The sequence below is a fragment of the Sinocyclocheilus rhinocerous genome, unplaced genomic scaffold (genome assembly GCF_001515625.1).
Source record: "Sinocyclocheilus rhinocerous isolate Xijiao unplaced genomic scaffold, SAMN03320098_v1.1 scaffold591, whole genome shotgun sequence".
Lineage (NCBI taxonomy): Eukaryota > Metazoa > Chordata > Actinopteri > Cypriniformes > Cyprinidae > Sinocyclocheilus > Sinocyclocheilus rhinocerous.
In genome coordinates this window covers 3,078,428-3,103,102 of record NW_015641476.1, presented here as the reverse complement: position 1 = coordinate 3,103,102, position 24,675 = coordinate 3,078,428, and the positions used below count along the sequence as shown (strand labels likewise).

The following is a 24,675-nucleotide window of genomic DNA, read 5'->3' as shown; positions in this document are numbered from 1 at the left end:
CTAAAGCAGTACTGACTGCAGAGGAAACGCAAACCGTGCCGAGCCGAACCGTGCCGTACCGTACTGAGCCGTGCCGAGCCGAGTCGTACCACGCAGTGGAAAAGCGCCAATAGTGTTGTGTTTTCCCTCCCCAGGTGTGCTGTGTTCCCTTTAATTAGTCATTCCTTGCACCTGTGTTTTCCCAATCACCCAGTGTTTAAAAGCCCCAGTCCTTTCAGTTAGTGTTTGTCGGTCCTCGAACGTCATTCCATGTGTTCCTGTGTCTCCTACGTTCCCCGTGTGATCATTAAAGACTGTGAATTGACGTTATCGCCGTGTTTCCTCGTTCCTCGCTCCTTGCCTCCCAAGAAGTGCGACAGAAGGACCGACCAAAACAGTAACTTCCGTGTTTTCCCCTCCGTTTGTTTCCCGTTTTTTTCCTCAGTGTTTTTCTTTCCGTTGTGTCCCCATGGATCCCTTCACTTGCCCCGAATTCCTCCTCACAACCTGAAAAAAAATCACAGTTATTTTCTGTAAAATTAAGATTTTTTTTTACAGTGTAGGTAATAATATCGATATTGATATAGGTAATAATATTGATATTGATATTGATATAGGTAGTTGTCACGCCCCTGGACTCTTTGTGTTGTGTTTTGCCTCCCCAGGTGTGCTGTGTTCCCTTTAATTAGTCATTCCTTGCACCTGTGTTTTCCCAATCACCCAGTGTTTAAAAGCCCCAGTCCTTTCAGTTAGTGTTTGTCGGTCCTCGAACGTCATTCCATGTGTTCCTGTGTCTCCTACGTTCCCCGTGTGATCATTAAAGACTGTGAATTTAAGTTATCTCTATGTTTCCTCGCTCCTTGCCTCCCGAGAATTGTGCCATATATATCTATATATATATCTCTCAAGGACTGGGAATTAGACCAATCATCCCAGAAACACACGTTGCATATTAATTTCCTACCTCAATCAAACTCTAGCAATCATACTGTGATTCTGAATCAACTATTTCACCACTCAATTTTAAACTTCAATGCAACATGAATGTTTATGAAAGAGATTTGATAGCCTCAAGCATTCAGTATGCACATTTGGTCAGTGATATTTAAAACTCATTATAACATTTTAGAAATAGTACAGAATCATAAAAATAGCTGAGTGACATTTCATTGGGTTTTTACATTGAAAAATGTAAAACGTCATCATTCATTAGTAAGAACAGAAAACACTAATTGTACAAAGCAATTTCAAGGTTAATTACTTCCAGTGCTAATATCTAGCAAATAGATCATTTACAATTACATTTACCATATTTCACTCAGGTGTTGCATTTCTCTTACCAGGAGAACTTTATGCATTTTACTCTTCAGTCTGTTTTGCTCTGAGTTCATTTGTATAGGCTAGAAAAACATTGCACCCTAATGCATCCCCAAAATTTTAATTAATTTTAATATATACAGTCAAAACTTTGGATTGCTGAAACCTCACTGAAAGTTTTATTAGGAATGCACTGAGTGGATCCCGAATGTATCTCTTATTGGAGATGACTAGAGTCAAACGGGAAAGGGTCGTGCTGGTGGTGGGAGGTTTGGGAGAACTCAGCACTCAGGGCTTCACTACTAACTGGGCTGCTATTCATTATGATCAAGAATTTAAAGACTGAGTATAATTATATTTGCTTTTGGCTTTCCACTATACCGAACCTGCAAATAAAAAGAGACTAGATGAATTAAACTAGTGGGGGGAAACAATTATTTAAATATTATTTCAATAATTAAATTGGAGGACCTGATTAACAATTAGATTTTTCATTTTTACAGTGACAGTGCATCACCTGTGCACAGATTGCAGCTCTGCACACTCTCTTCCACATTCTCTCAACAACTTCATAAGGTGCAGCCTGCTGTGCTTTTTAAATAGTACTGAAGGTGTTCTTATGCATGCTGTGTTTTTGTTGGCAACTTTTCTTTTACTTTATATATGTCTGTGGTGCTTTTGTTAGTGTTGGAGCTTGACACTCAAAATCAGTATCCAGTTTTATTGTATAGAAAAGAGCAGCTCGCAGGCCTACAGCTAAAAGTCTGAAAGAGTAGCCTACTTACTATATTATGTCATAGCACCAGCATTCATTGAGGGTCATTTTTTGAATGATCCTCCCACATCTTTTCCAATTTTCTATATATTGAACTTGTGTAAGTTTAATATTCATTGCCATGTTGCTTTTGCACTTATTATGAGGCATCTATTCATGGATGAATCTATTCATTTGTCTTTAGACAAAAGTCTGTTACCTTCACCTAACCTTTGTGGTTTTGCTTAAAGTGAAAAAGTTTTCTGCATTCAGTCTTTTGACATCAGGTCTTATTTTTCATTATTTATTTATTTTAATATTATATTTATTTATTATATTCCATTAGCACATTTACTTCTTTATTTTTATTTTTTATTTTTTATCTGTTTTTGTCCCTTCACATTTACCTATAACTAACCGCAAGCCAATGTATTTAATAATTAGGATTTCACACATCCTACCGGAATCTAAAAAGCTCAAATTACAGTGAAGTTAAAAATTTATTATATTATTGTTTATTATTGGAATAAGGTTTAAGTACTCATTTTAATGCGAGTTAAATATTATATTATAAAAGTATTTGAGCCGTTATGACAGTGCTCTTACCAAGCTTAGGAGAGCAGAGCACAGTGTAATAATTGGAAAATTGCTTGCCTTACCCAAGGCCTCCTGACAGTCTAAGATTGAAAATGTCACTTTGAACCAGCTTCATGATATTTACGGAATTAAAACTGAAAGACTGAATGAAAGAGATGAATGTTGGAGGTTGAGCAAAATTCTCCTGACCTTATGTTGAATTCCAGAAAGAGTGGTACCTATAAGATTGATGTTGCTGTCATTGGACATCATTTAGGCTACTGTACTTTAGTATTAAATGGCCTGAAGACCATTGATGCTGCAGACATTAAAAGCACTGGAATCTATTAAATGTCTCAAAATAATTTGTCTCCAGGTCATGATGGAATTACAGGTGAAGTCATTCTCAGCTCTATGACTTTTGGAGGCCAAAACAGAAATATACTACCATACACACCACTGTTTACAGGTATTTAATTCATTTTGGAAAAATAGCATTCATAGCAGGCCACTGTTGTTGGTGAGTCAGTTTCTTGCACTGTGGTCACACAATTTGATTCATACACATACGAATGAATACGGGCTGAAAACGAAGGTGTATGCGAAGATTTTGTTTGATCTCTAACCTGCAAATTTACATAACGAAATGACATTTAACCAACAAAGCAACTAAATATCACGGCTTGACCTCATGGCTAAACTCAAAGAACACAAACTTTTAAAAGGTTTGCTGTGGGGTCCAAAGTCATTCTAAAGGCTCAAAGCCTATTGTCTGCATGCAGCTTTACTGTTAATGTAGACAGTTCTTGGGGAGAATAAGCTAAAATGTGAAACAGACTTTATAGCTTTAGTCAAAATTCCATGCACAACTAGGAAACCCCTGCTCTTACTGTAGCTGCAACTTCTCCATGCTCTCTCTGTGTTGCTTTAAAATCTCAAGCTAACTAGCATTTTGCATAACAATACCAATTTAACATGTCACAGTAATAGCTGCTATAAAATGCAGGAAACTGTTTAGGGATATTCTTCTTTTATTGAGTTCACTGAACACTCTTGCATCATTTTATTAAGGTTATTTGTGTGGGTGGAATGCTGCTTGTGTTAGCAGGTTCTTATAAAGAACTGGGTTATGAGAGCTCTAGTAATCCATGAAAAGTATATACTTATGAAAAAATATTGTTTTGTGAGTTGTGTACTTCAGCAGTAATAGCTGAATAAATGCAGCCTACAAACAAGCGAGTCACTGAGTCTGCGCGTCGTACTGTAGGTTATCTGTATCGTGACACCTTAAGATAATGTGAGAACAAGTGTAAAGTTCCTCAGACGTTTTTCTAGATGAAGCCAAGTTTATAATGACAAATACAAACATGTTTGTGCTCTTTGACCCAACGACACAGTCATCTTTATGACAAGTAAAGATATGTATTAGGCTAATTAAACTTCCGAGGAGCTCTACTATTATAACACTGAACCGATCATGACCAAATCACCGGGCCGTTTTAAGCGCTTGCGGGCGGAAAATTTACGCATTGAGCGTGTGTCAGTGTTCCAGCTTCTTGCCGGCAAAGAATACGCGCCAGTGTAGTATGATGCGCGTTTGCATTTCTCAGCCTACCGGAGAACTTCACAAATGAGCCAAAGATTTGTCAGCGCGCGCTAACTTGAGAAAATGAGAAGCCAAACTGGGGAATGATTGTTCTGTGCTTCTGAACGGATTTATGTTTTGTTTCGATCGGACTTATTGAATCCTTGTAGGCTAAACATGGGGTTATCCCGGAATGAAACGGAAATTTGGACAGAGGAGCATATGGACACGAACCACACGACCGACACTTTCGGTCCGGAGGTAGTGATTGTGCCCGTCATATTTGGATGTATTTTTTTCTTGGGAATCATTGGAAACACTCTAGTGATAATTGTCATTGGGAAAATAAAGTCGAGGCGCTCGAGAAGTACAACTAACATTTTCATCCTAAATCTCAGTATAGCAGATTTATCTTTCCTCCTGTTTTGCGTTCCGTTTCAGGCCACCATATACTCACTCCCCGAGTGGATCTTCGGGGCTTTTCTTTGTAAATTTGTGCACTATTTTGTCATGGTCAGCATGCTGGTGAGCATTTTCACGCTCGTGGCCATGTCGGTGGACAGGTACATTGCCGTGGTGCTCTCCAAAAAGTCCCCGTGTATTCGTAACCGGAGGAATGCGCTCATCGGCGTTTGTGTCATTTGGATGCTTTCCTTCATCTTTGCAGTCCCGGTTGCGCAGCACCAAATTTTGATGAATCACCCCAAGGCTCCCAATAGCACGTTCTGCTGGGAGTTTTGGACCGAAAGGGTGGCTAAGCACACTTATAAAGTGACCATTCTTGTGACAGGGTATCTGTTACCGCTGGTTTTGATCACATGCTGTTATGCCAAGGTAAGCATCGACATTAAGGCAAACTACTTGTAGAACATTTATATGCAGAGTACAATTCGTTTAATTTTGTACCTGCTGATTCATCGTTTAAAGTGAAAATGTCAGGATGAGAAGGTTTTTATGAGCGTTTACGAAATTATTACATGGTTTTAAAATGCAAGCTCTTTTGGCGCATGTTTGTTTTCTCCAAAATGACTCGCAGCGTTCGCTTCCTCGTGTCCACATGATTATCGCAATGAGTGTAATAATCCACTGTGATCAAAATAACCGTGGTCATAGCACTCGAACTTTTAGAGAGCATTCGTGTTTTATTTAAGTTAGCCTAGCACGTCAAGGATGCAGCAGGTGGCCATGCGCCCACACGGAGAGTTAAGAATTCGTCCCGTCTGGATTCGGAGATTTGGGCAAAGTCGCCTAAAGCTCACAGAAACGTCACTGAGCATTTAGTAATCTTTTAAGACTCATCGTAATCAATTAAAGCCTGCTCCTCGGTTTGCTTCTAGCAAAACAGTATTTGTGAGCCCGGTCTCATGAAAATGCGTATAAATAGTACGCCAAATAATCTTTTTCTATAGCCACCGTAAAATATTTAACAAAAAATACATGTATGGCATTTAACTCTCTTAATGCACATTTTATCAATTGAATAACATAGTATATTTGACTGTCCCACATTACTCAAAACATCTTCAAATAGGAAATGTTCTTAATAGATTTTAACAATATTACTGCAAAATTTGATGTACAAATACATCATAAATATAATTTGATAACAATTTAGAACATTGTTTAATTTATAACAGATTTATATCCTTAACATTAATTTTGTCTAAATCCTACGTCACGGAACTTTTAGTGAACTTCACAAGAGGTACTTCCTGTTTGATGATTTTCATAGCCACATTTATGACATAATTTCCAGAAAGTCAAGTGATTTCAATAACTTACCACACCTGCTTGAATTTAACACCAATCATGTTCACTTTGACGTTGTAAAAGAAGAGATAAATGCACTGAAGCTTAGGTGTCCCACATTAGTCAGTGTCCCACATTACACTAATCCACCCTACATATAACATTGGTATACACGTTTCTAAATTCAATAGCATTTGAAGAGAATGAATTACAGTCAGATGGATAAAGCAAATAATGTATATAATATACCTCCTACAGAACTGTTAGATATGCTATAGCATAACTGATAGTTTGAGAGAATTAATAAATAAAAAATAAAACATTAATAAATAAATCATTCATCCTATGCCAATTTGCGTTTACAAATGATTTTATATCTTATTTTAATAAATATCACAAATCTAAAAGGTGTGCATTATAGCTGACACCTAGATGAACACATTACAGTTTGTTTTATGTCTGTAAGTTATTCTCTTAAAATGTTATTGAGCTTTAAATTGTGGCATATTTTGTGTATGAGCCCAATTACAGTAGTGAAAATAGCAATTTTGCAGATTATTTGATTCAATTCAATTCCATTCAATTCCAAGTTTATTTGTATAGCGCTTTTCACGATACAAATCGTTGCAAAGCAACTTTACAGCAAATTAAGTTTATACAATATTTAGTGGTAGCTTATCAGTGGTGACTGTCAGTTAATATACATATGGCAGAAATGTACGGAAAAATCAATTAAAGACGTAATCAAACAGACGATAAACACTATTAACAGCAATTATTATATGATGCAATCAAACTTATAGCAAAATGTGGTAGTTCTGTATGTTGTTTCAGGGTTGGCATCATCTGAGGTCCTCTGAGGGGTTGGCATCATCTCTTCTCAGGTGTTCTGGATCCAGACTAAAGTTTGTGTAAATCCTAGTTACCACGGGATGCCAATCCCAGCAGAAACAGAGAAACAAATAGAGACATAATTAGCGTAGCTGCTGTTCCAACCAAGCAAAATTGATTTGTTTAACCCAAACTAAAGAATAATAATATGCAGTTGATCAGATATAACTGCAGTACAAGATTATGAGATGCATTTAATTTGACAGTTAATTTGAACAAATATCAAAAATCTACAAAGGCGTGTATTATGGCCAGTGGTGGACGAAGTACACAAATCAAGTACTTGAGTAAAAGTACAGATCCGTATAATAAAATATTACTCACAAACAATATAAAAACAGACGTCACATAGGGCTAAATGCATAGCATTTTAGTAAAACTACTAACGTTACAGCAGCGGGGAAGATGAACGATGCGTGAATGAATCGTTTGGTGCGATTTGCGAACCGATTTAACAAGTTCATTGAAAAGAATCAGTTCGTTCTTGCTTTTCTTGCTTCTTGCAGTTCGGAGCACATGATATAGGCTATTATAAGGAGTAACGATAAGTTTTATGAAATGTAGTGAAGTAAAAAGTACGATCTTATGCTTTGGAATGTAGTGAAGTAAAAGTAAAAGTTACTCAAAATAAAACTACTCCAGTAAAGTACAGATACTTGAAAAATGTACTTAAGTACAGTAACAAAGTAAAACTACTCCGTTACTGTCCACCACTGATTATGGCTGGCACCTAGGTGAACACTTTAGTTGGTTTTATGACTGTAATTCATTCTCTTCAAATGCTATTGAAGAAATGTGTATACCAATGTCGTATGTAACTTTAGAGACGGTCCCTAAATTTTCGAATATAGAGTCCAACACCAACTTTATGCTGGTTCAAAACAAGCCTTCCTTAGCACTGGACAAAATACATTGATCTATATGCACAGGCGCTGAGAGAGAAGTCCGAAGGCACTGTCTGCAAAGTGCAAAAATGTTATCCTGCTGGTTGTAATACAACACATTATAATATATTTTAATAATAGTTTTTAAGAAAAAAGGCTTTTGCATATTTTTTTATGATTTTTTAAACACATCAGTGCTCTCCTGCTGGTTATACTACAACACTTATTTAGAAGAAAAGGGATTTTTCATAATTTTTTATGATTATAAATCAAAACAAAACACTAGCCACACTTTGCCATCACTCATTGCTTCTTTCATCCCTATTGTATTTAATATGTAACCTAGGGGTGGGTGATATGGCAAAAATATCATATCACAAATTTTTTTTTCAGGAAAATCACTATTCATGATTTTCAAGATTCTTTGTCATGTTGGTTTTACTATTTTGCAAGTTGTCTGAGAAGTACATCCAAACTAATTTCCCTATTTTAAAAACAAAGCTTTACAAGGTAACGAAATATAAAATAAAAAGAATGGCAGACATTTAGGCCAAAATGGGCGAAGATAATAATTAAATACATCATTTTTTTGTTATTGTTATTAAAAAATAAGAACAAAGATACACATTAAAAATACACATAATATACAAATAAAACAAATAGTGCTTTATTTTTAGGCTAAAGTATGTGTATTTAGCAGTAGCATTTAGGGATGGGCGATACCCCTTATTGAATGCTTTGTTATGATACTTTTGGGAAACGCAGCCCTGTTTGAATGCACTGTCAGCAGTGAGTGAATGCTCTCTGTGATCGATTGGTTCTGTCTTGCAACATTTGCGTGTGTTCAGATGAGCAGGAAAATAGTTCTATCCTACACAATTACACGCTAACAAAGGTTATTCGTCCAATATTGCATATTGTACGCATTATTATTATTATTATTATTTTTGTTAAATAAACAAAACTACTGGTAAATAAAGCGCACCTTAGTATCGATATGTTTTGTTTGAGTATCGATACTTTCGATACTCGCGTCAGTATCTATATATCGATACTTAGGATCGATACGCCCATCCCTAGTAGCATTCAAGAAATTGAATGAACAAATATAAAAATAAAACACTACATACACTTCACTGTATAAATTATACATTATTTTGTATCAAAGCAACTGTATTAAAGTTCTTCGGTGAAGAGCAGTGAGTGATTTTGCTTTTTGTGTATTGTTTTATTAACATTACAGGTATATTTCACTTAATGTAACCTCTTGTTTAATGGTGGATGAGTAATGGAATACACATTTAGGCATTAATGTGTCATTTTCTTTGAATTTCAGGTATTGTATCATCTTCATAAAAAAATGAAAAATATGTCCAAGAAGTCTGAACAGTCAAAGCGAAAGGTAAGAGAATAGATTTTTTTTTAAATATATGTGTTGTTTTTCTTGTTTTGGTGACTTTATTCATAGTATTTTCTGTAAAACTAGATTTTGTATGATTTTACCAGATGCTATGGCATGCTGGAGTGAAATTACCTTTAACCACACTTAAAAATCTATGGATTTTATTGCATGGATAAAAAAATACCAAACCATGCTGGCACTTTTCACAAGATATATCTAACTGCAGAACCACACATCACAGCAGTCTGAGGACAGCAGCACCAGGCCAGCAGTGTTAGACCGGACGTTAGGGAGGTGCTGATGAGCGCGTATCCCGCCCCAACCACTAAGCCTACACTTTACTATAACTATAAACAGGGCCGGATTTACCTCTTTTCGTGACATAGGCAAAACAATTTTTTGGGCCCCCCTATTATATTATTAATATAATAGGCCTAACATTAGCTACCACCCAAGCAAACAAAAATATTTCTTAATCAGTGGAAACCGTTACAGTGTTTTCTATCGCAATAAGCGCTTGCGTTCAATCAATAAAAATCGAATGTAGTTCTTAATTTGTTTGAGAACTAAGAAAGACCATTCCAGGAGTGCATTATCTCTCTAATAATTTTAACGACCTGGAGTCACAACCACACATCAAGACATTGTTAAGATGATTTATTTCAAGACATTTGTCATGTTTCCGTCCTGAAATCTTGTGTGTGTTGAACAAATTTTTTACGCACCTCATAAACCTTCCATTGCAAATTCCAAAACGTCATTTTAGAGCTAATAACAGAGGCTTGAGCCATTGATATGCAGGCTAACGCAGTTATTAATGCAGTCTAACACACTTAGAGAGAGAGAGAGAGAGATTGTCTTCATTGTGTTTGGGCCCCCCTGGACGAGTGAGCATAGGCACGTGCCTAGAATGCCTATGCGTAAATCCGGCCCTGACTATAAGCTCTACCCTAACGAATGCCCAATCCAACCACCAAACCTACCCTTAATGATGCTATAAGCCTCACCCCAACACCAGTCTGAGACTGCTGGCCTGGTGCTGCTGTCCTCAGACTGCTGTGACATATGTGACCCGTGCTGGCAAAATGAGTTGGAATGCGCACGGTCTAACATTGAGCTGCAGGCAAAAGAAGTGAAAAATGTCAGTTTTGGTCAAATTTGAGGTTTTCACAAAAATGAGTTCATTAAGCCCCTCTTCTAGTGATCCCAATGCTTCAAATAGTAAATAAACATCTAAAATGATCTTTATTTGTACGTTTTCTGAGAGGAGTACCTTTTTCTCTGCTCACTTCTGGATGACTGCTGCTGCTTCTCACCACAAGCTGTAGGATATATCGTTGCAAAGCGCAGCATTCCAGCTTTATGAATATTCATAGAGAATTCTGTATGACATGAATCTGAACCAGTAAAATATGATTTTCAAACCCATGCTGATGAAAACAAAACGATCGCGCTGACTGACATTTGCAAAGCGCGTGCATAAGACGTGCCTCTCCGAGAGCGTGCGATCTCATAAAGTACATTATTGCGAAATAGCCTATGTCTTGGCGAGATTCACACAAACATGATCTGTTATGTCTGTTATGTCATGAACGTTTAGTTAATGGTTGGGGGAAAATCTGATGTGTAACATTATATTAGATCCATGCATTACAGTAGGTCACAATATTGATCTGTCTCGATGTTAATCAAACATTAAAAGAAAACACGGAATCGTTCGCTGCTCTTGAATTAACTACAGTTTGTTTGCATCTTTGTTCTTATTTTTAATAACAAAGATAAATAAAAAACAGCTATATTGTGATTAATAATATAGTAATTATTATTAAGAAAAGAATTGGAGGAAAATATACAAGGTTTCTCTGTGATTTTGCTTTGGAACCTTCAGAAAACCTTAACTCGATTTTTCTCAAAATTAAAATGAAAAATGAGAACTCATTTTTGAAAAATTGCTCATTTCAATTCTTCCAATTGGAGATAAGGTTAGAAAGCATAAAGCTTGTGAATGCTAGTCTGTCAGTCAAGTCCAAAGCAAGAAGCAACCCATAGCAATGCGTTATGACAACAACGTCTCAGATTATCTGACGGCAGATAAAAGTAAACAGTAAATAACTTACAGTTGGCAAACCTACTGGAAGGTGCATGCCACAACCTACTGCACAACGTCGGGATGATAGCTGATGTAAAATAAGGATCGGGCTTAGGATATCAGATATCGATAAGTAAAAAAAATGGTTAATCGGCCACCAATCGCTATCCTTCAGATGCCTAATAATGATTTGAAAAGCTGGATCTATTGTTTTATCATTTGAAACAAGATGTACAGTCAAAGCATTTTGTGACATGTTTTGCTTGTGCTATCTTTTCTTTCCAATAAGTGCCATTTAGTTTGATATTTTTTATTTATTGCAGTGACATTCATGTATTGTTAAGTGTGACTTAACTGCCTAAATATTGTATAGTGTTGTAAGCCTTCAATGACGATTCCTGGCTGATAATATTTAAACACTGTAAAAGTTCATTTTCATGTGTATCAGAAAGAAACATTTCACATGCTTCAAGAGCCTTAATAATTCACAGCATTTCAGACATATTGACTTTCAAATCAGATATTTTAAATGCATAAAATAATCAGTTTTAATTAAACAGTGTATGTCAGAAACCATTGCATATGTGGTTTTAGCGCCTCACTTAAGTAAATGGTCCATAATAGCCAATACGCTCCAGAGTGGTCTCTTGTAACCAATGGCAACCAAGGTACCCTTTTTGCGCTGGACCCGGAGCAATATGAGGGGTATGTTATGGGACGGCTGGAGTCAGAAGGGAATTCTAATGATGATTTTACTTGTTGTTGAAAGTAATAATGCTAACCCATGTTGGGATCTGGGGATCTCGCACACAAAATGCACTAGACCTGAAGACAGTCATTTTTATGCTGAGGTGAATTTGACCTTTAATATGAGAAAGATTGGTGTTGGAGCACATCTGCAAACCTGAGATCTGTATCTATAGCAACAAGTCACTAACCTTGGATTCTTTCATAGCAGTTGATGTAGTAATTCATGGGTATTATGGGGAAAATGTTGTTTCGGAACACGGATTTCATGTCAGTCAATTATACAGATCTCATAAAAGATGAAAAGGAAAAGGACTGTCTTGCATCATCCATTATAAGTAAAAAATGTTCAGTCTGATGAACTGTAACTGAAATGATGACCAGTGTTGGGAGTAACGCATTACAAAAGTAATAATATTACAGTAGTACAGAGACAGTAATATTGTAATGTAACTAATTACTTTCAAAAGACAGTAACTAGTAATATATAATGTATTACATTTTGGAAGTAACTTGCCCAACACTGATGATGACACAACAGAGCTACTGTATGTTAGTTTGTGGAAAATGCAGCAAGAGAGTCCAAGAACTTGTTGAACATAACAACTCTCATATTGTGAATACAAAATATTTAAATTGGAATTTTTCAAGCTTGATTACGCCTACTTTGGTAATAATGGGACAGAAAGCACAGAAAACAGATGAGGTTCCAGTTAAAATCACATAAAATTCAAACTAAGTGCTGACATTTTTTTTTCTAACACTGCAAATTTGACTGTACTACAATCTATTTTAAATATTCAGCAAAAACTGTACTTCTAGGAGGTTGCATTCAAAAAATTTTGTTGCTTGAGTTTACACTGGCAACTCAAACTGGACAGTAAATTTCTGTAGTTACCAGCATGCTCTGCAGTAGGCATGCGCCGATTACCGGTTTCAAGGTTTACCACGATTTGAAAATGTCACGGTTTCAAAACCACTCAAATTTTCTGTTATATACCTTTCCTGCCGTATGTATGCGCTGTTTTTATGTCTGTTTTATGGCTGTTTTTTTATGGCTGTTTTTTCCAAAGATGGAAAGTGTCGGAATCCCTCAGGTTGAGTGCAGCGTAGAGACTAACACGATCCCCTCCACCTCCTGTTGGTGCGAACAGTCAGTTACCTGCAACTTACGCGGTTTATACCGCAACTGCCGGTTTATGAATGGGCCACTGAATCATTGGTTCACACGATTTGTTCAAAACACGGATTCATTCAGAAACAAATCACCGCTGTTTAAGAGACGTACAACAGTTAATCCATAATCAAGATTTAAGTCTGAGTTTAAAGTTATGGTGCAACAGGATTAAAGTTCATCTTAAATATAACTTAAATCCAGGATCAAAATGATGGGTTAAATGTAAACCTGCTTATTTTTGAACAAGGTTTAAAGTTTGGTACAACAGAATTATTAGATAAACCTTGATTTAATCTAGATTTAAAACTAATCCTTGCAAACCAAGGGAAGGGAAGGGAAGGGAGCTGATAGGGCTGTTAACTCAGTAGGGAGTAGAGCTGGTGGTGCTGATGAAGTTCACCTGCTGATACAATTGATAAGAGGCATGCTAGGTTAAGAATGAGCCCTCAAACCACAGTTGCATAGTGGCAAAATTTCAGCAAAAGCAGTCACTAGGTGCGACATTCCCTACCGCAATCAAGCTGTTTTGAGTTGGTAAGAGGGCAGCTGGCTTATTCCAACATGAGTTGTAGAGGATATTATAAGGCTCTCTAACAGAGCGGGAACAAAAGAGCTCTTCACACTCACCTTGGGGCTGGTCACATCTGACAGCAAAAGCACACGGAGGACTCAGCAGGGTTTCTTTTCTCAATTCCAATTTCAGAGGACTAGCGAACTTCAGGGGCTGTGCCCGCATTTTGATAAGGGTAATCTTCTCGAAAGAGAGTGGTTTGGAAGTTTGACAGTTTCATCTTAGATGTGAGGATGCATATACAGTACAATATACACTTGACTGACATTTCATTATTATTTATATTATGGGGACACTATTTTTGGAGCGCTATGTGCTATGTCTGTAGGTTTGGAAATTTTGTGGGTTGGTGAAAAAGTGTGAGCAAAACACAAAGACATGTTTCTTATGTTATGTTGCATACTAACTCTGTCCTTCTTCACTGTCAGGAATAAGTCCATGATGCTTTCTTCATATGCACATAGAAAAGATGGTGCTTGTCAGGACTAATTAGATGTAGTCTCTGTTAAATTATAGAGAATGTAAGTATAATTAAATCTCTATTTGCATTGTTCTACTGACACACCACATAATGGCTAGTATTATCTGTAATTGTCAGTAAAAACAAAATTGTGTAAGACATAGAGTGTGCAGTCATAGCCCACCTAACGCTGGTACAAAGAGTTTTATACATTAAAATTTGTACAAGCTAGAAAAAAATGTCAAATACTGTTAGCTAAATAATTATGTAGATTTATGTGGAAAATTATGTGGATACATATTCTAAAAACAGCAAAGAAAATTAAATCTTTAAGAATTTCAGAGCAAAGGACAAATTATTTGGCAACTTGGTTCTCTCTCCATAATGAATTTCACAAAACAGAAGTATCTATTCAGTCTGTTAACATAACAGTCTGTTAACTGTTAATATATTATAAAATGCAATACAGGCTTTAAAATCTGATTGGATGAGCATACCTGTGACCACACATCAGTTGAGTTCTATATTAAAGTCAGCATGAAATGGAAATTGTGCCAAATTTTCTTGCTGCTTCTCTATTATATCCAAGTGAAATGTAGAGAAGGACTTAACCAGGAATTGTTTATCAGGAATTTTTTGGATAGGAGAAATTGACAGTCATATTGACTGTAGCTCCTGTGGCACCTGCTAACCTGCTCCTGTCTGCAGTGTTTCCCACAGACTTACAGTCTATGTGTGTGGTGGCACTTGAGGTATATTTTTCCATGAATGAAAACAAGGTAAAACACTGGAGAAAAACGTATGGATTTGCAAATTTCTTTAGACAGAAGTATTATTTTTCCCTTTTTTTTTTACCCAAAATAGGGTGGTGTGAGCATTAGTGAGTACACTCATGTAATGTCTGTTTCATTCATACTAGAAGCCGGAGGGTGCCCTCGCACAGAACCTCCAAATATGCCTCACAGATGTAATAGAGTATTCCAGGAAATCCCTAATATGGACAAAGGCATCCAGTTATCGCTGTAGCTCAATAAAAAGAAGATAGAAATGCTGTAACTGACCAAACATGAAGACAATAAACACATGACCGTGGCAATAGAAGAATAAAGTCTATTTATAATGTAATGGTAATTGACATAGCCTTTATTACAGTATAGAATACTATAAAATAATGATTCGATAAGCCACATCAGATCACAAAAGGAAGTTATTTCAAACACTGAAGTCACGTTATGAAGCTGGGGAGCTTCATTTACATTTACAGCTGGGGAGACTGGACTGATTTTCTACTGTTTAACTCAGCCAGTTAAGAGCTAAATTTATCTGAAGATGTTAAATGAATATGGTCCAGGTTTTATCAGCTGGCAATTTTCAATGCACATTTAAAGTCGGCGTGAAATCAAAATTGACAATTCTTATTTTTTGATGGAATACTGTAGTGTTTATTGTAAATAATTTATCCGTGCACTTCATTATTTTTTTTAATTCATGTGCCCTTGTAATCTTTAATCAAAAACGTTAACCTCCCCTCCCCCTCAAAACGACTCCTCTACTATTCCTGGTCACGAGCTATGGCGCAAGGGCGGAGCTATCTGGAACAGCCAACAGCTGCAGTGACATCAGAGAAGTTTGGAATAAAGACGGGGGGAAAAGCTGAAGCTGATGCTTCACTTTATAGCACTGACACCAGTCATAAGGGAGTATGTTACCCTTAAACATTAAAAAGATATTAGGATATTACGACAACATTACGAGAGGTGTCGGTAATGCACTTATAAGTCTGCGATCCGCCGTAAAGCAAGAAGAAGAAGAAGACGCGTCGGCTGTCGAGGACTCTCAAAGCCGTGATTCCCATTCACCTCCATTATAAGACTGACAGACTGCAACGGTTTGAATTAAAAAATCTTTGTTTGTGTTCTACTGAAGAAACAAAGTCACCTACATCTTGGATGCCCTGGGGGTAAGCAAATAAACATCAAATTTTCATTTTTGGGTGAGCTATCCCTTTAACCTGATGGAGGATGCGCTCAGTCATTCAGGCAGTCTCTCTTTCTCTCTGTCTCTCGCACGCTCTGTTTAGGCATGTTTTGTGCCGTTGATCGTCGTCGTCATCCTCAATAAAAAAAAAACATTTATTCATGCTAGGGTGTCGGCGGTGAATCCAGTGGAGAGAAATCCCCCACAACTAACTGCAAACTGGCATTCAGATCTGCCTCCATTTTGTTGGCAACGCCCCAGCTTCCAATGATCCAATCAATTCCCGAAGGATGAAATCAAGTCCCGCCCTCTCATTTCAGATGCTGTTTCACTCGGATATACGTCACAGCAGAGAAGAAAAGACAATCGCAACTTCCGTTTCATGCCGACTTTAAGAGTGCCTGTTTTTAAATTGCCTAGCCTGACTTTCAGTCCAAAAGGTTGGCCAGGAGTTCTCATCTCTCTCATCTAAAACAAAGAGATATAAACATTGTATCCGGGTTACTGCTGTACAGAGACACACACAGTTATCTCTTCCCTTCACCCGCATTCCTTGATCCACCACACTAACTTTACTGAAGTTATTAGTTACTTGAGAAAGCCAGCATACTGTTATACTATTTAAACTTAATTATTCTTCTGAGACCCAGAATTTTCGACTCTATCTCCTCCTAGGGCTTTAATGCTACAAGCACCAAACTCGGCAGAAACCTTTGACCTTTATAGTTTGTTGCTATATCTTTTCTAACTGATTGGACTTACAGTTTTGGTATAAATAATTATCAAATATTTCCCATAGACTTGCAGTGGCTGAGCAAAAATGCCCCCTCTAAAGGACAATTACAATCCACTAGAGGCAGCCACGGGATAAGAAATCTTTCAACAGGCCTCATGTACTTTAGTTTCCAAACAGTTCAATTGAAAAATAAAAACATACATTTCCTTTTTGCTGCCAAACAAAGGTAACATATTTGATCGTGACCAGGTCAGATAATGACTGTCTGATGGCCAGAGGCGAGTGTGAAAGACGCTCGGGACAGATGACTGATCTGTCACAGCTCTGATCGTGTTATGCTGAGTCCTCACAAAAGTTCATCACAGGGCCGTCCTTAGGGCAGTGCAACTGGTGCAGTCGCACCGGGCCCCACGCTTGAGGGTCCCCCGCGATCAAAGGAACGCTATCATTCACAGACTGGCTACCCGGGAGCGATCACGAATGGACCGTGTGAAAGTTTTGTCACAAAACTATGTTGTTTCGTATCCTTGCGCTTTTTAAGTGGGTATACGGAAATCCTTGACCTTTCCTAGTGGGTATATGGCGTATACCTGTGTATCACATAGACTATACCACTGGCGTGAACTTGCTGTCAGAGAGAAGAGAGAGAGAAAGCACAGCTGGTAGTATCGGTGAATAGATGATGCGGAAAAAATGCACAGAAGAACGCATATTGAGAAACACCCCTGTGTTGTAATTCGTTCGCTGTCATGTGAGAGCGACGTGCTGAGCCAGTCAACGCGTCAATTTCAGCTCTACACTGAAGTAAGATTTTACCCATTTTAAATAGTAAAATAAAAATGTAATGGGAAAAGCTAAATCTATCTGTGGTGGTCAATGTTGATATTGTGGCTGGCCGCCACAAATACCGATCTGTCTGTCTCAGCTGAACCTTTGACCTGAGGGTGTTTTGAACTGCTCCTATGTCAACTTCCAAATTACAGTTACTTGTCAGCACTTTATCATCTTGTCGTTTCTGCACTAGACTGTTCTCTTTCTCTAGCTCTAGCTAGACTGAGGCAGTATCTCAACATGAAAAACAGTATAGGGTTTTGTCCTAGTGGAAATATATGAGACTTTAGCACACATTGCCCCAGGCTGGCTTACTATTTGCAGCAGTTTGACTGTCTTGACTCTCCTCAGTTCATATTAGAGATTTCTGCTTTCTTCTTGTACTATATACCTCATTTTAAAGCACATACTATGCATTGTTGTTTAAACAACCTTTCCATTACCATCACAATATTTGAGTGTAGTTTCTAGTGTAGATGTAGTGTAGTTAATTTAGACGAGGTAACAAGATGGGAGGGGCCAGACAATAGACAGGAGAGAGCACATGGCAACAGACAAACACAACACAAGCCATGTGCTCCCAGAACACAGTCATCTGGTGGCCCTCCTGGGCACACCCGCTGAAGACTGTGACAGAATACTTCTCATTGAAGAGATAAACATGTTATTCAAAAATCTTACCTCCAGTGAATGTTGGTAGATACCTATTCCAAAGCTAATGAAAATGTGGACAGTGATAGGAATGAATGGGGATGACCATAGGAATGTAAATATAATTACAGTGTTTACATTTAAGATATACAGTGTATATACATTCACTGGCCACTTTCTTAGGTACACCTTGCTAATACCGGGTTGGACCCCATTATGCCTTCAGAACTGCCTTAATTCTTCATGGCAAAGATTCAACAAGGTGCTGGAAATTGTGGACTTATTTAGAAAAACAGCATATTATATTACATTTTAAATTTCTGCATATATTGGTTTTAAAAGTTTATCTGATATTCCACTAAGTGACAACAGTAGCAACAATAGACAAATCCAGTCTGCTTAAACAAATATCCGGCAAAAAATGTTATGCTGTATGTCTTTCCATTAAGCACACTGTGTAAAAAAATTAAAAGTACGGTGTGGAAAAAGTGTGTAAATGTCATCCTGCTCCTGCGGCGCCAACGTCCTGCAGAGTTTAGAGATTTGGACACCCCTGCCCTATAACTTCTCCAAAAACTGGAGTCAAGAGTCAAGTAGTCTGGAGTGCAGTCAATTGGAGGTGTTGGTCAGAGCTGCCTTGCTCTATAAAAGACTGAGTGTGCTATTCACAAGAGGCATTGCCTTATGCAAACTATCCCTCAAATAAAAGAGATCTCAGAATATCTAAGATTGAAGGGATCATACACTCAACTTACTTTCTTAAATATGTTTAATTAAAAAATTTCTGTTTTTTGTTTTTTTTTTGTCCACATAGTGAATGGCAGTGGGGCAAAATGTTGTCTGGACCCCTACAAAGTTGACTTCAAGACTGCAGATTAGAATACTCAGTAATGGTGTTTATGGGACACCACGGAGATACTGGTAAAAAAAAAACTTTTTGCACATCCGAAGTTTGCAAAACCATGCCTGGTTGTTCCACAGTGGTACTGGAAAAATATCCTGTCAACAGATGAAACCAAGTTGAGTTGTTTGGGGAAAAACACACACACACACACACTCAACACAGTGTGTGCCTCAAGGTCTGGACAGCTTGCTTTATCATCAGTGGAAAAATGAATTCCTAGGTTTATCAGGACATTTTTCAGGAGAATGTGCAGCCATCTGTTTAAAGCTCAACAGAAGTTGGGTGATTTAACAGAACAATATCCTAAAGCTGCAGTAAGTACCAGTAGTAAATCAACAACAGAATATCTTTAACAAAAGAAAATACACCTTGTAGAGTGGCCCAGTCCTAATTTTGACTCTTATTGAGATGCTTTGCTATGAGAGAGTGATTTACACCAAATGTCCCAAGAATATTGCTGAACTGAAACTATTTTGTTTTGAAAGATGGTCCAAAATTCTCTCTGACTGTTGTGCAGGTCTGATTGTAGAAAATGTTTGGTGGTGTCATGTTTCTGAAGAAAGCACAACCAGTTATTGAATCCAAGGTTCCCATTCTTTTTCCATTTTCCATTGTACTGTGAATGTTTACACCATACGTTCAGTAATAACATGAACATGTTTATTAAATGTTTATTTGTTTATGCCAGCTGTGTTTGTTTATTTTTGTGGTTATATTTTAAGATTAATTAGGTAGAAATCCAGTTAAACCCAGCTAGGGTTCACATACTTTTTCGCATACCTTTTCTTTTTCCTAACTGTAAAGCTAAGTTTCCACAGTTCATAACTGAGACTAATATATGTGCAGAAAAATGCCATCATTAATTGATAAGGAGCTTGTCTAAGGTATTTTTAATTAATTCATAGGTATTCACTGCACCGTGTACAGCTTTGTAATGGAAATTAGGATCCATTCCCTCCTATGTGATTGCCATTTGTAACTGTTTTTAGGGTGTTGTCTCAAGAACCCTGGACAAATAAAATGATATTGTTAGTAACAATTAACTGAAGGCACATTGAACCGAAAATCAGCCATATCAGGCAGGGTTGCCAGGTTTAACAAGAAAACCCGCCCAATCGCTACTCAAAACTAGCCCAAAACTAACCCAATCGCGTTTCGAGGGGGTCTCCAGTTAAAAATCGCATTCCGGGGGGTAATACACGTTTTTTTGGTGGGGTTGCCCTGCTATTGTGTTGTTCATGTTATTGGAGTCGCTTCAACCAGCGGACATGAAAAACAACACGTGGCAACAGTGTTAAAGTAGCCCAATTCTGTGGACTTGGCAACACTGATATCAGGGCTCCAGACTGCGCTTAAAATGGTTGCATATGCGAACAAAAATATTAATTTGCGAGTGATATTTTTGCTGAGATCTATATAAATGTACATGTTATGATTTAAAACATGTTATGATTTTTTGCATGTAATGCCTTTTTTCGGATTGTTTTGCGATCACACCTTTTGTTATGTTGACGTAATAAACTGAGATGATGTGCATCAAAGTTTTAGAGGAAAAACAGTCCTCGTCTCTGCCAAACACCAGCGTTGACGGCACACCTGCTAAAAGCAGCTCCAGTTGTGTTGTTGATCATTACCTTCAGCAAGTATGAAAACAGAAAAACAAAGCCAAAACCTGGATTATTTCAGGCAATGTAGAAATCCTGGCCAGGACATGCCTGGGAAAAATGGCATGTATGGTCACCCTAAATAAATAAATAAAACATGTTTATTCTGTGGCACTTAAAAAAATAATTTGGCGCCTGATTTTGTTTCTTATAGGAGCCAATGGCTCCTTAATTTATTTTTTTGTCTGAAGCCCTGCATATGCTTATATTTTGACAATTGTAATAACGTGAATATAAAATCATAATAAGAATGCTGGCATAGTCCCTTCAACCTTACTTCTATTCCCACTATCGTAAATCATATTCCTGTATAGATATCTTTTTTTCAAAGTTTCCTGTGAATTATTATATTCTGGATTGTTGCATTGGACCTAGTGCCCTGTCTCACTATGCTGCTGTGGAATGGAAAATTAATTTGCATACAGAAAATATACAAGGGTTTGGTGGAGTGATGCTCTGTTGCGAGATGAGATCTCAGTTTAATATCAACATATTATGCATTGATATGGCTGCCCTCTTTCTCCCTTTCCACCATTTACCTTGAACCCTTTGTGTGAGACTGTGCAATTTAACTTTTGAAATTACTAAAATTTCCCAGCACCGGTGCGCAAAGGACATGGGTCTCATTTGGGTAACAATAGAGAGGGATCTAACCTGGCCATTTGGTTCAAATGAAGTTCTTTCACAGTGGCGGGAGAGCAGGTCAGTACTTGAAGTCCCATTATGTCTCTATCCAGGAAAAATTGGGTGCAGAATTCATAAAATTATAGGAATTTCACAATACCAACAGCACTACGCATCTCTTTGGCACAATCCTAAACTTTCTGTTGGCTAAAAAAGCAGTATACTGGATTAGTGGAATTCATACCATTGGGCATGTATTTTGTGTATTTTTAACTTTCTCAAAAGATATAAGGATAACAGAAACTTCTGGTATTATCCTAAATGTTAGTTTTAGATTAAACACAAATGATGAGAATAATAAATTATCTATGCTATTCTGTGTTCTGCTGTGTCTGCCTGCTGTATCTCTCTGCCATGCATCATTGGCCTCAGTTTCACAAAGCAGCAGTGATTGTGAAATAGACAAGGGGACGGTGTCTGTTATGAGTAATAGTCAATATAAGATTCTGCACATATTTTGTCTGACCCCTGTAAAGCTGGATAGAATTGGCCTGTGTGAGGATTTATTGAAGGTTTGCAAACAGAAAGGCATGGATTGACTTGGGATTTCTCGCATAGCAAGCACATTTTGAAAGCAATTTTTAGAGATTCTTGGCCCGTTGTTATATTCTTCCATTCTGTTGTCTCGTAAGCTCTGCATGCTGGGCTGTCTCTTGTCTCATGTGGTGAATCCTCTGTGATTATGGTGGGCATTATCACAGCAGCTAGTACAATCTGACTCCACTGGAAAATCTGTCCCAGAGAAAAAAAAAAAAAGAGTTGCAAGATTCACATATACTCTTGTGAATGGTGCTATAACTTGGAACAATCTCTTCACTGAATGTTTTCTTTATTTTCTGTTAAAAATGGCAAAACTATTCAATGTAACTCTTTTATTTTAATTACAAAAAGAATAGATTATTTTTATCTGGCCACCAGCACACCAGGATAATAAACCGATGGCAGGTGTCCGTCAAACGTTCTATTAAAATTGGAAATTTCTTTGCCTACCTGTGATAAAGTGTTGGAAAGTAAGATTTTAATTATGATTTGGGTGACAGCCAAATGTCATGCATGTAATAAAAGAGTTAGGAGAAAATGTCATTATGAAGGATATTGTACTACATTATGATTGCTTTATCTGTATAGAATCAAGTAATTTTTAAAAGTCTGGTTCCAGGTATTTGGCCAAATGGTTCTTTTGTCAGTGTTTTTACTGTAGATGGAGTGACTACTTTTCTTCATTCACTTTTCTTCAATGCCAGGAAAGCTGAGGTCATAATTACTGTATGAAAGAAGATTATCTGATATTGATTTTTGTGTCTCATTCTAGTAGTTTTTAACAACATTGTTTTGCTTTTAATGAAAACAACCCATGAGAGTAAGGATGGACGGGTGGATTGATATTCTATTGACATTACAGATACAACTGGGAGAATTTGTTAAAGGATGAATATTCCCTTAGGAACACTGAAGGAGTCAGAATCTCGTTTTTCAAGTCCGGACCCTTTAGCAAAAATGCCTTATGTCTTGCATAAATTAAACATAAGAACTTCACGTGATAAAATCTCTGATTTTTAAATAAATTGTCTCCTTTGGTCACTGGCAAAGACAAATTGCTGTTTTAAAAGCTAAACAACATGCTAAAGCATCCAAAAAGATGACTTTTCTGTAAAGTGGGCCCTCTTTTATACACCTGTGACAATGTTGCTGCTGTCTCCCACCCAGGTGATGGCTCTGGTTATTATTCTACCCTCATAAACAGTCTGTGACACAAGAGCTCATAAATTAACAAGCATCTCTCGTCCCTGTCAGAATAAAAGTTACAAAATACAATGATGTTAACAGAGTTACAATATCTAACAAACAGTAGAATGGTATCATAGATCACCCAGTCTAAAATAAATCTAAACTATATTAGACTACAATGCACATTGTGAACAACGCTTTATATATGATTACTGGTCCTGGCTCAGTGAGAGTGATAAAGCTGGATGAGACGCTGAGAAAGAAAAGCTAAAGTTTAAATACTGCAGAGCTATTGAGAAAGAGAGCGATAGTGTAAGTGTGTATGTGTGTACATGTTAAAGCGAAAGAGTAATTGAGAAAAAAAAGCTTTAGTATAAACACATCCGCTCCTCTGTTAAAGATAACAAAATCTCTGATGGGCAAACCACTCTGAAGCTCTCAAAGCAGAACAGATGCTCAATAGTCATATTCAGTTTTATCTAATCCTGGCCCTGCTCTTTTTCCTCTGTCACTTCAAGTGACTGGTTTACAGCTACAGCTACATACAGCTACTATCTAAAACGCTTACTGTCATTAGAGGTTTTTGTCTATTCTTGATTTTATGTTTCACTGTCTAAGGCTGATTATGGGAACCGGCTTAAGACTAATAAAAATCTTCCTAATACCTGAAGGATTAAAAATCAGCATATGATTCATGTTCCACTTTGATTACAATCTTGCTTATATAATGTTAAACTAAATATTTCAGACAAAAGAGATAATTCCAAGCAGCACATTTTCACTGTCTGATTTATAGATGTGGAAAAACCTTTTTGACTTATTAATGCTATTTTTCTGTTTAGTTGTTATTTTCCACAGGGCTCCTTTATAGCTGGTCTGTGTGACAATTAGGCATGGGACGATAACCAGTTTCAAGGTATACCGCGGTTTGGAAGGTCACGGTTTCAAAACCACTAAAATTTGCCGTAAATTTTTCTCCCTCTTTCACCCCCAATCAAGACAGAGACCCACCCGCCGTTTGTTTCAGTGTTGAAATAAATACTATTTGGCTTGCTACCGAGGCAGATAACATGGCTAATTAACTAGCTAACGTCAACTAGTTTCCTCCCTCACGTTACTTCACAGAGTGAGGAATAGCAGTCTAAAGTACGTACTGTACTTTTCTGCGATTTAGTACAATAATTAAATTTAGCTGGTATCACGTCTATACTTTTAAGCCTCCTGTCATTGTTTACATCTGTTCAAAAACACGCAATTAAAAAACAAAAAACAAACTTTGCCACTGTTTGAGTGTTGTACGGAGAGACCGTGTGTGTGTG

At 37.3% G+C, this 24,675-nt stretch overlaps 1 protein-coding gene across 1 annotated transcript in view; it reads left to right on the top strand.

Annotated features, from left to right (window-relative positions):
• Window positions 1-4,388: 4,388 nt before the first annotated feature.
• LOC107755042 (galanin receptor type 1-like) overlaps window positions 4,389-24,675 on the top strand; it is a 31,637-nt gene continuing 11,350 nt past the window's right edge. The window contains exons 1-2 of the mRNA XM_016571682.1: window positions 4,389-5,045; window positions 9,072-9,137. Of these exons, the coding sequence (XP_016427168.1) occupies window positions 4,389-5,045; window positions 9,072-9,137 (723 nt within the window). The remainder of the gene's footprint in view (window positions 5,046-9,071; window positions 9,138-24,675) is intronic.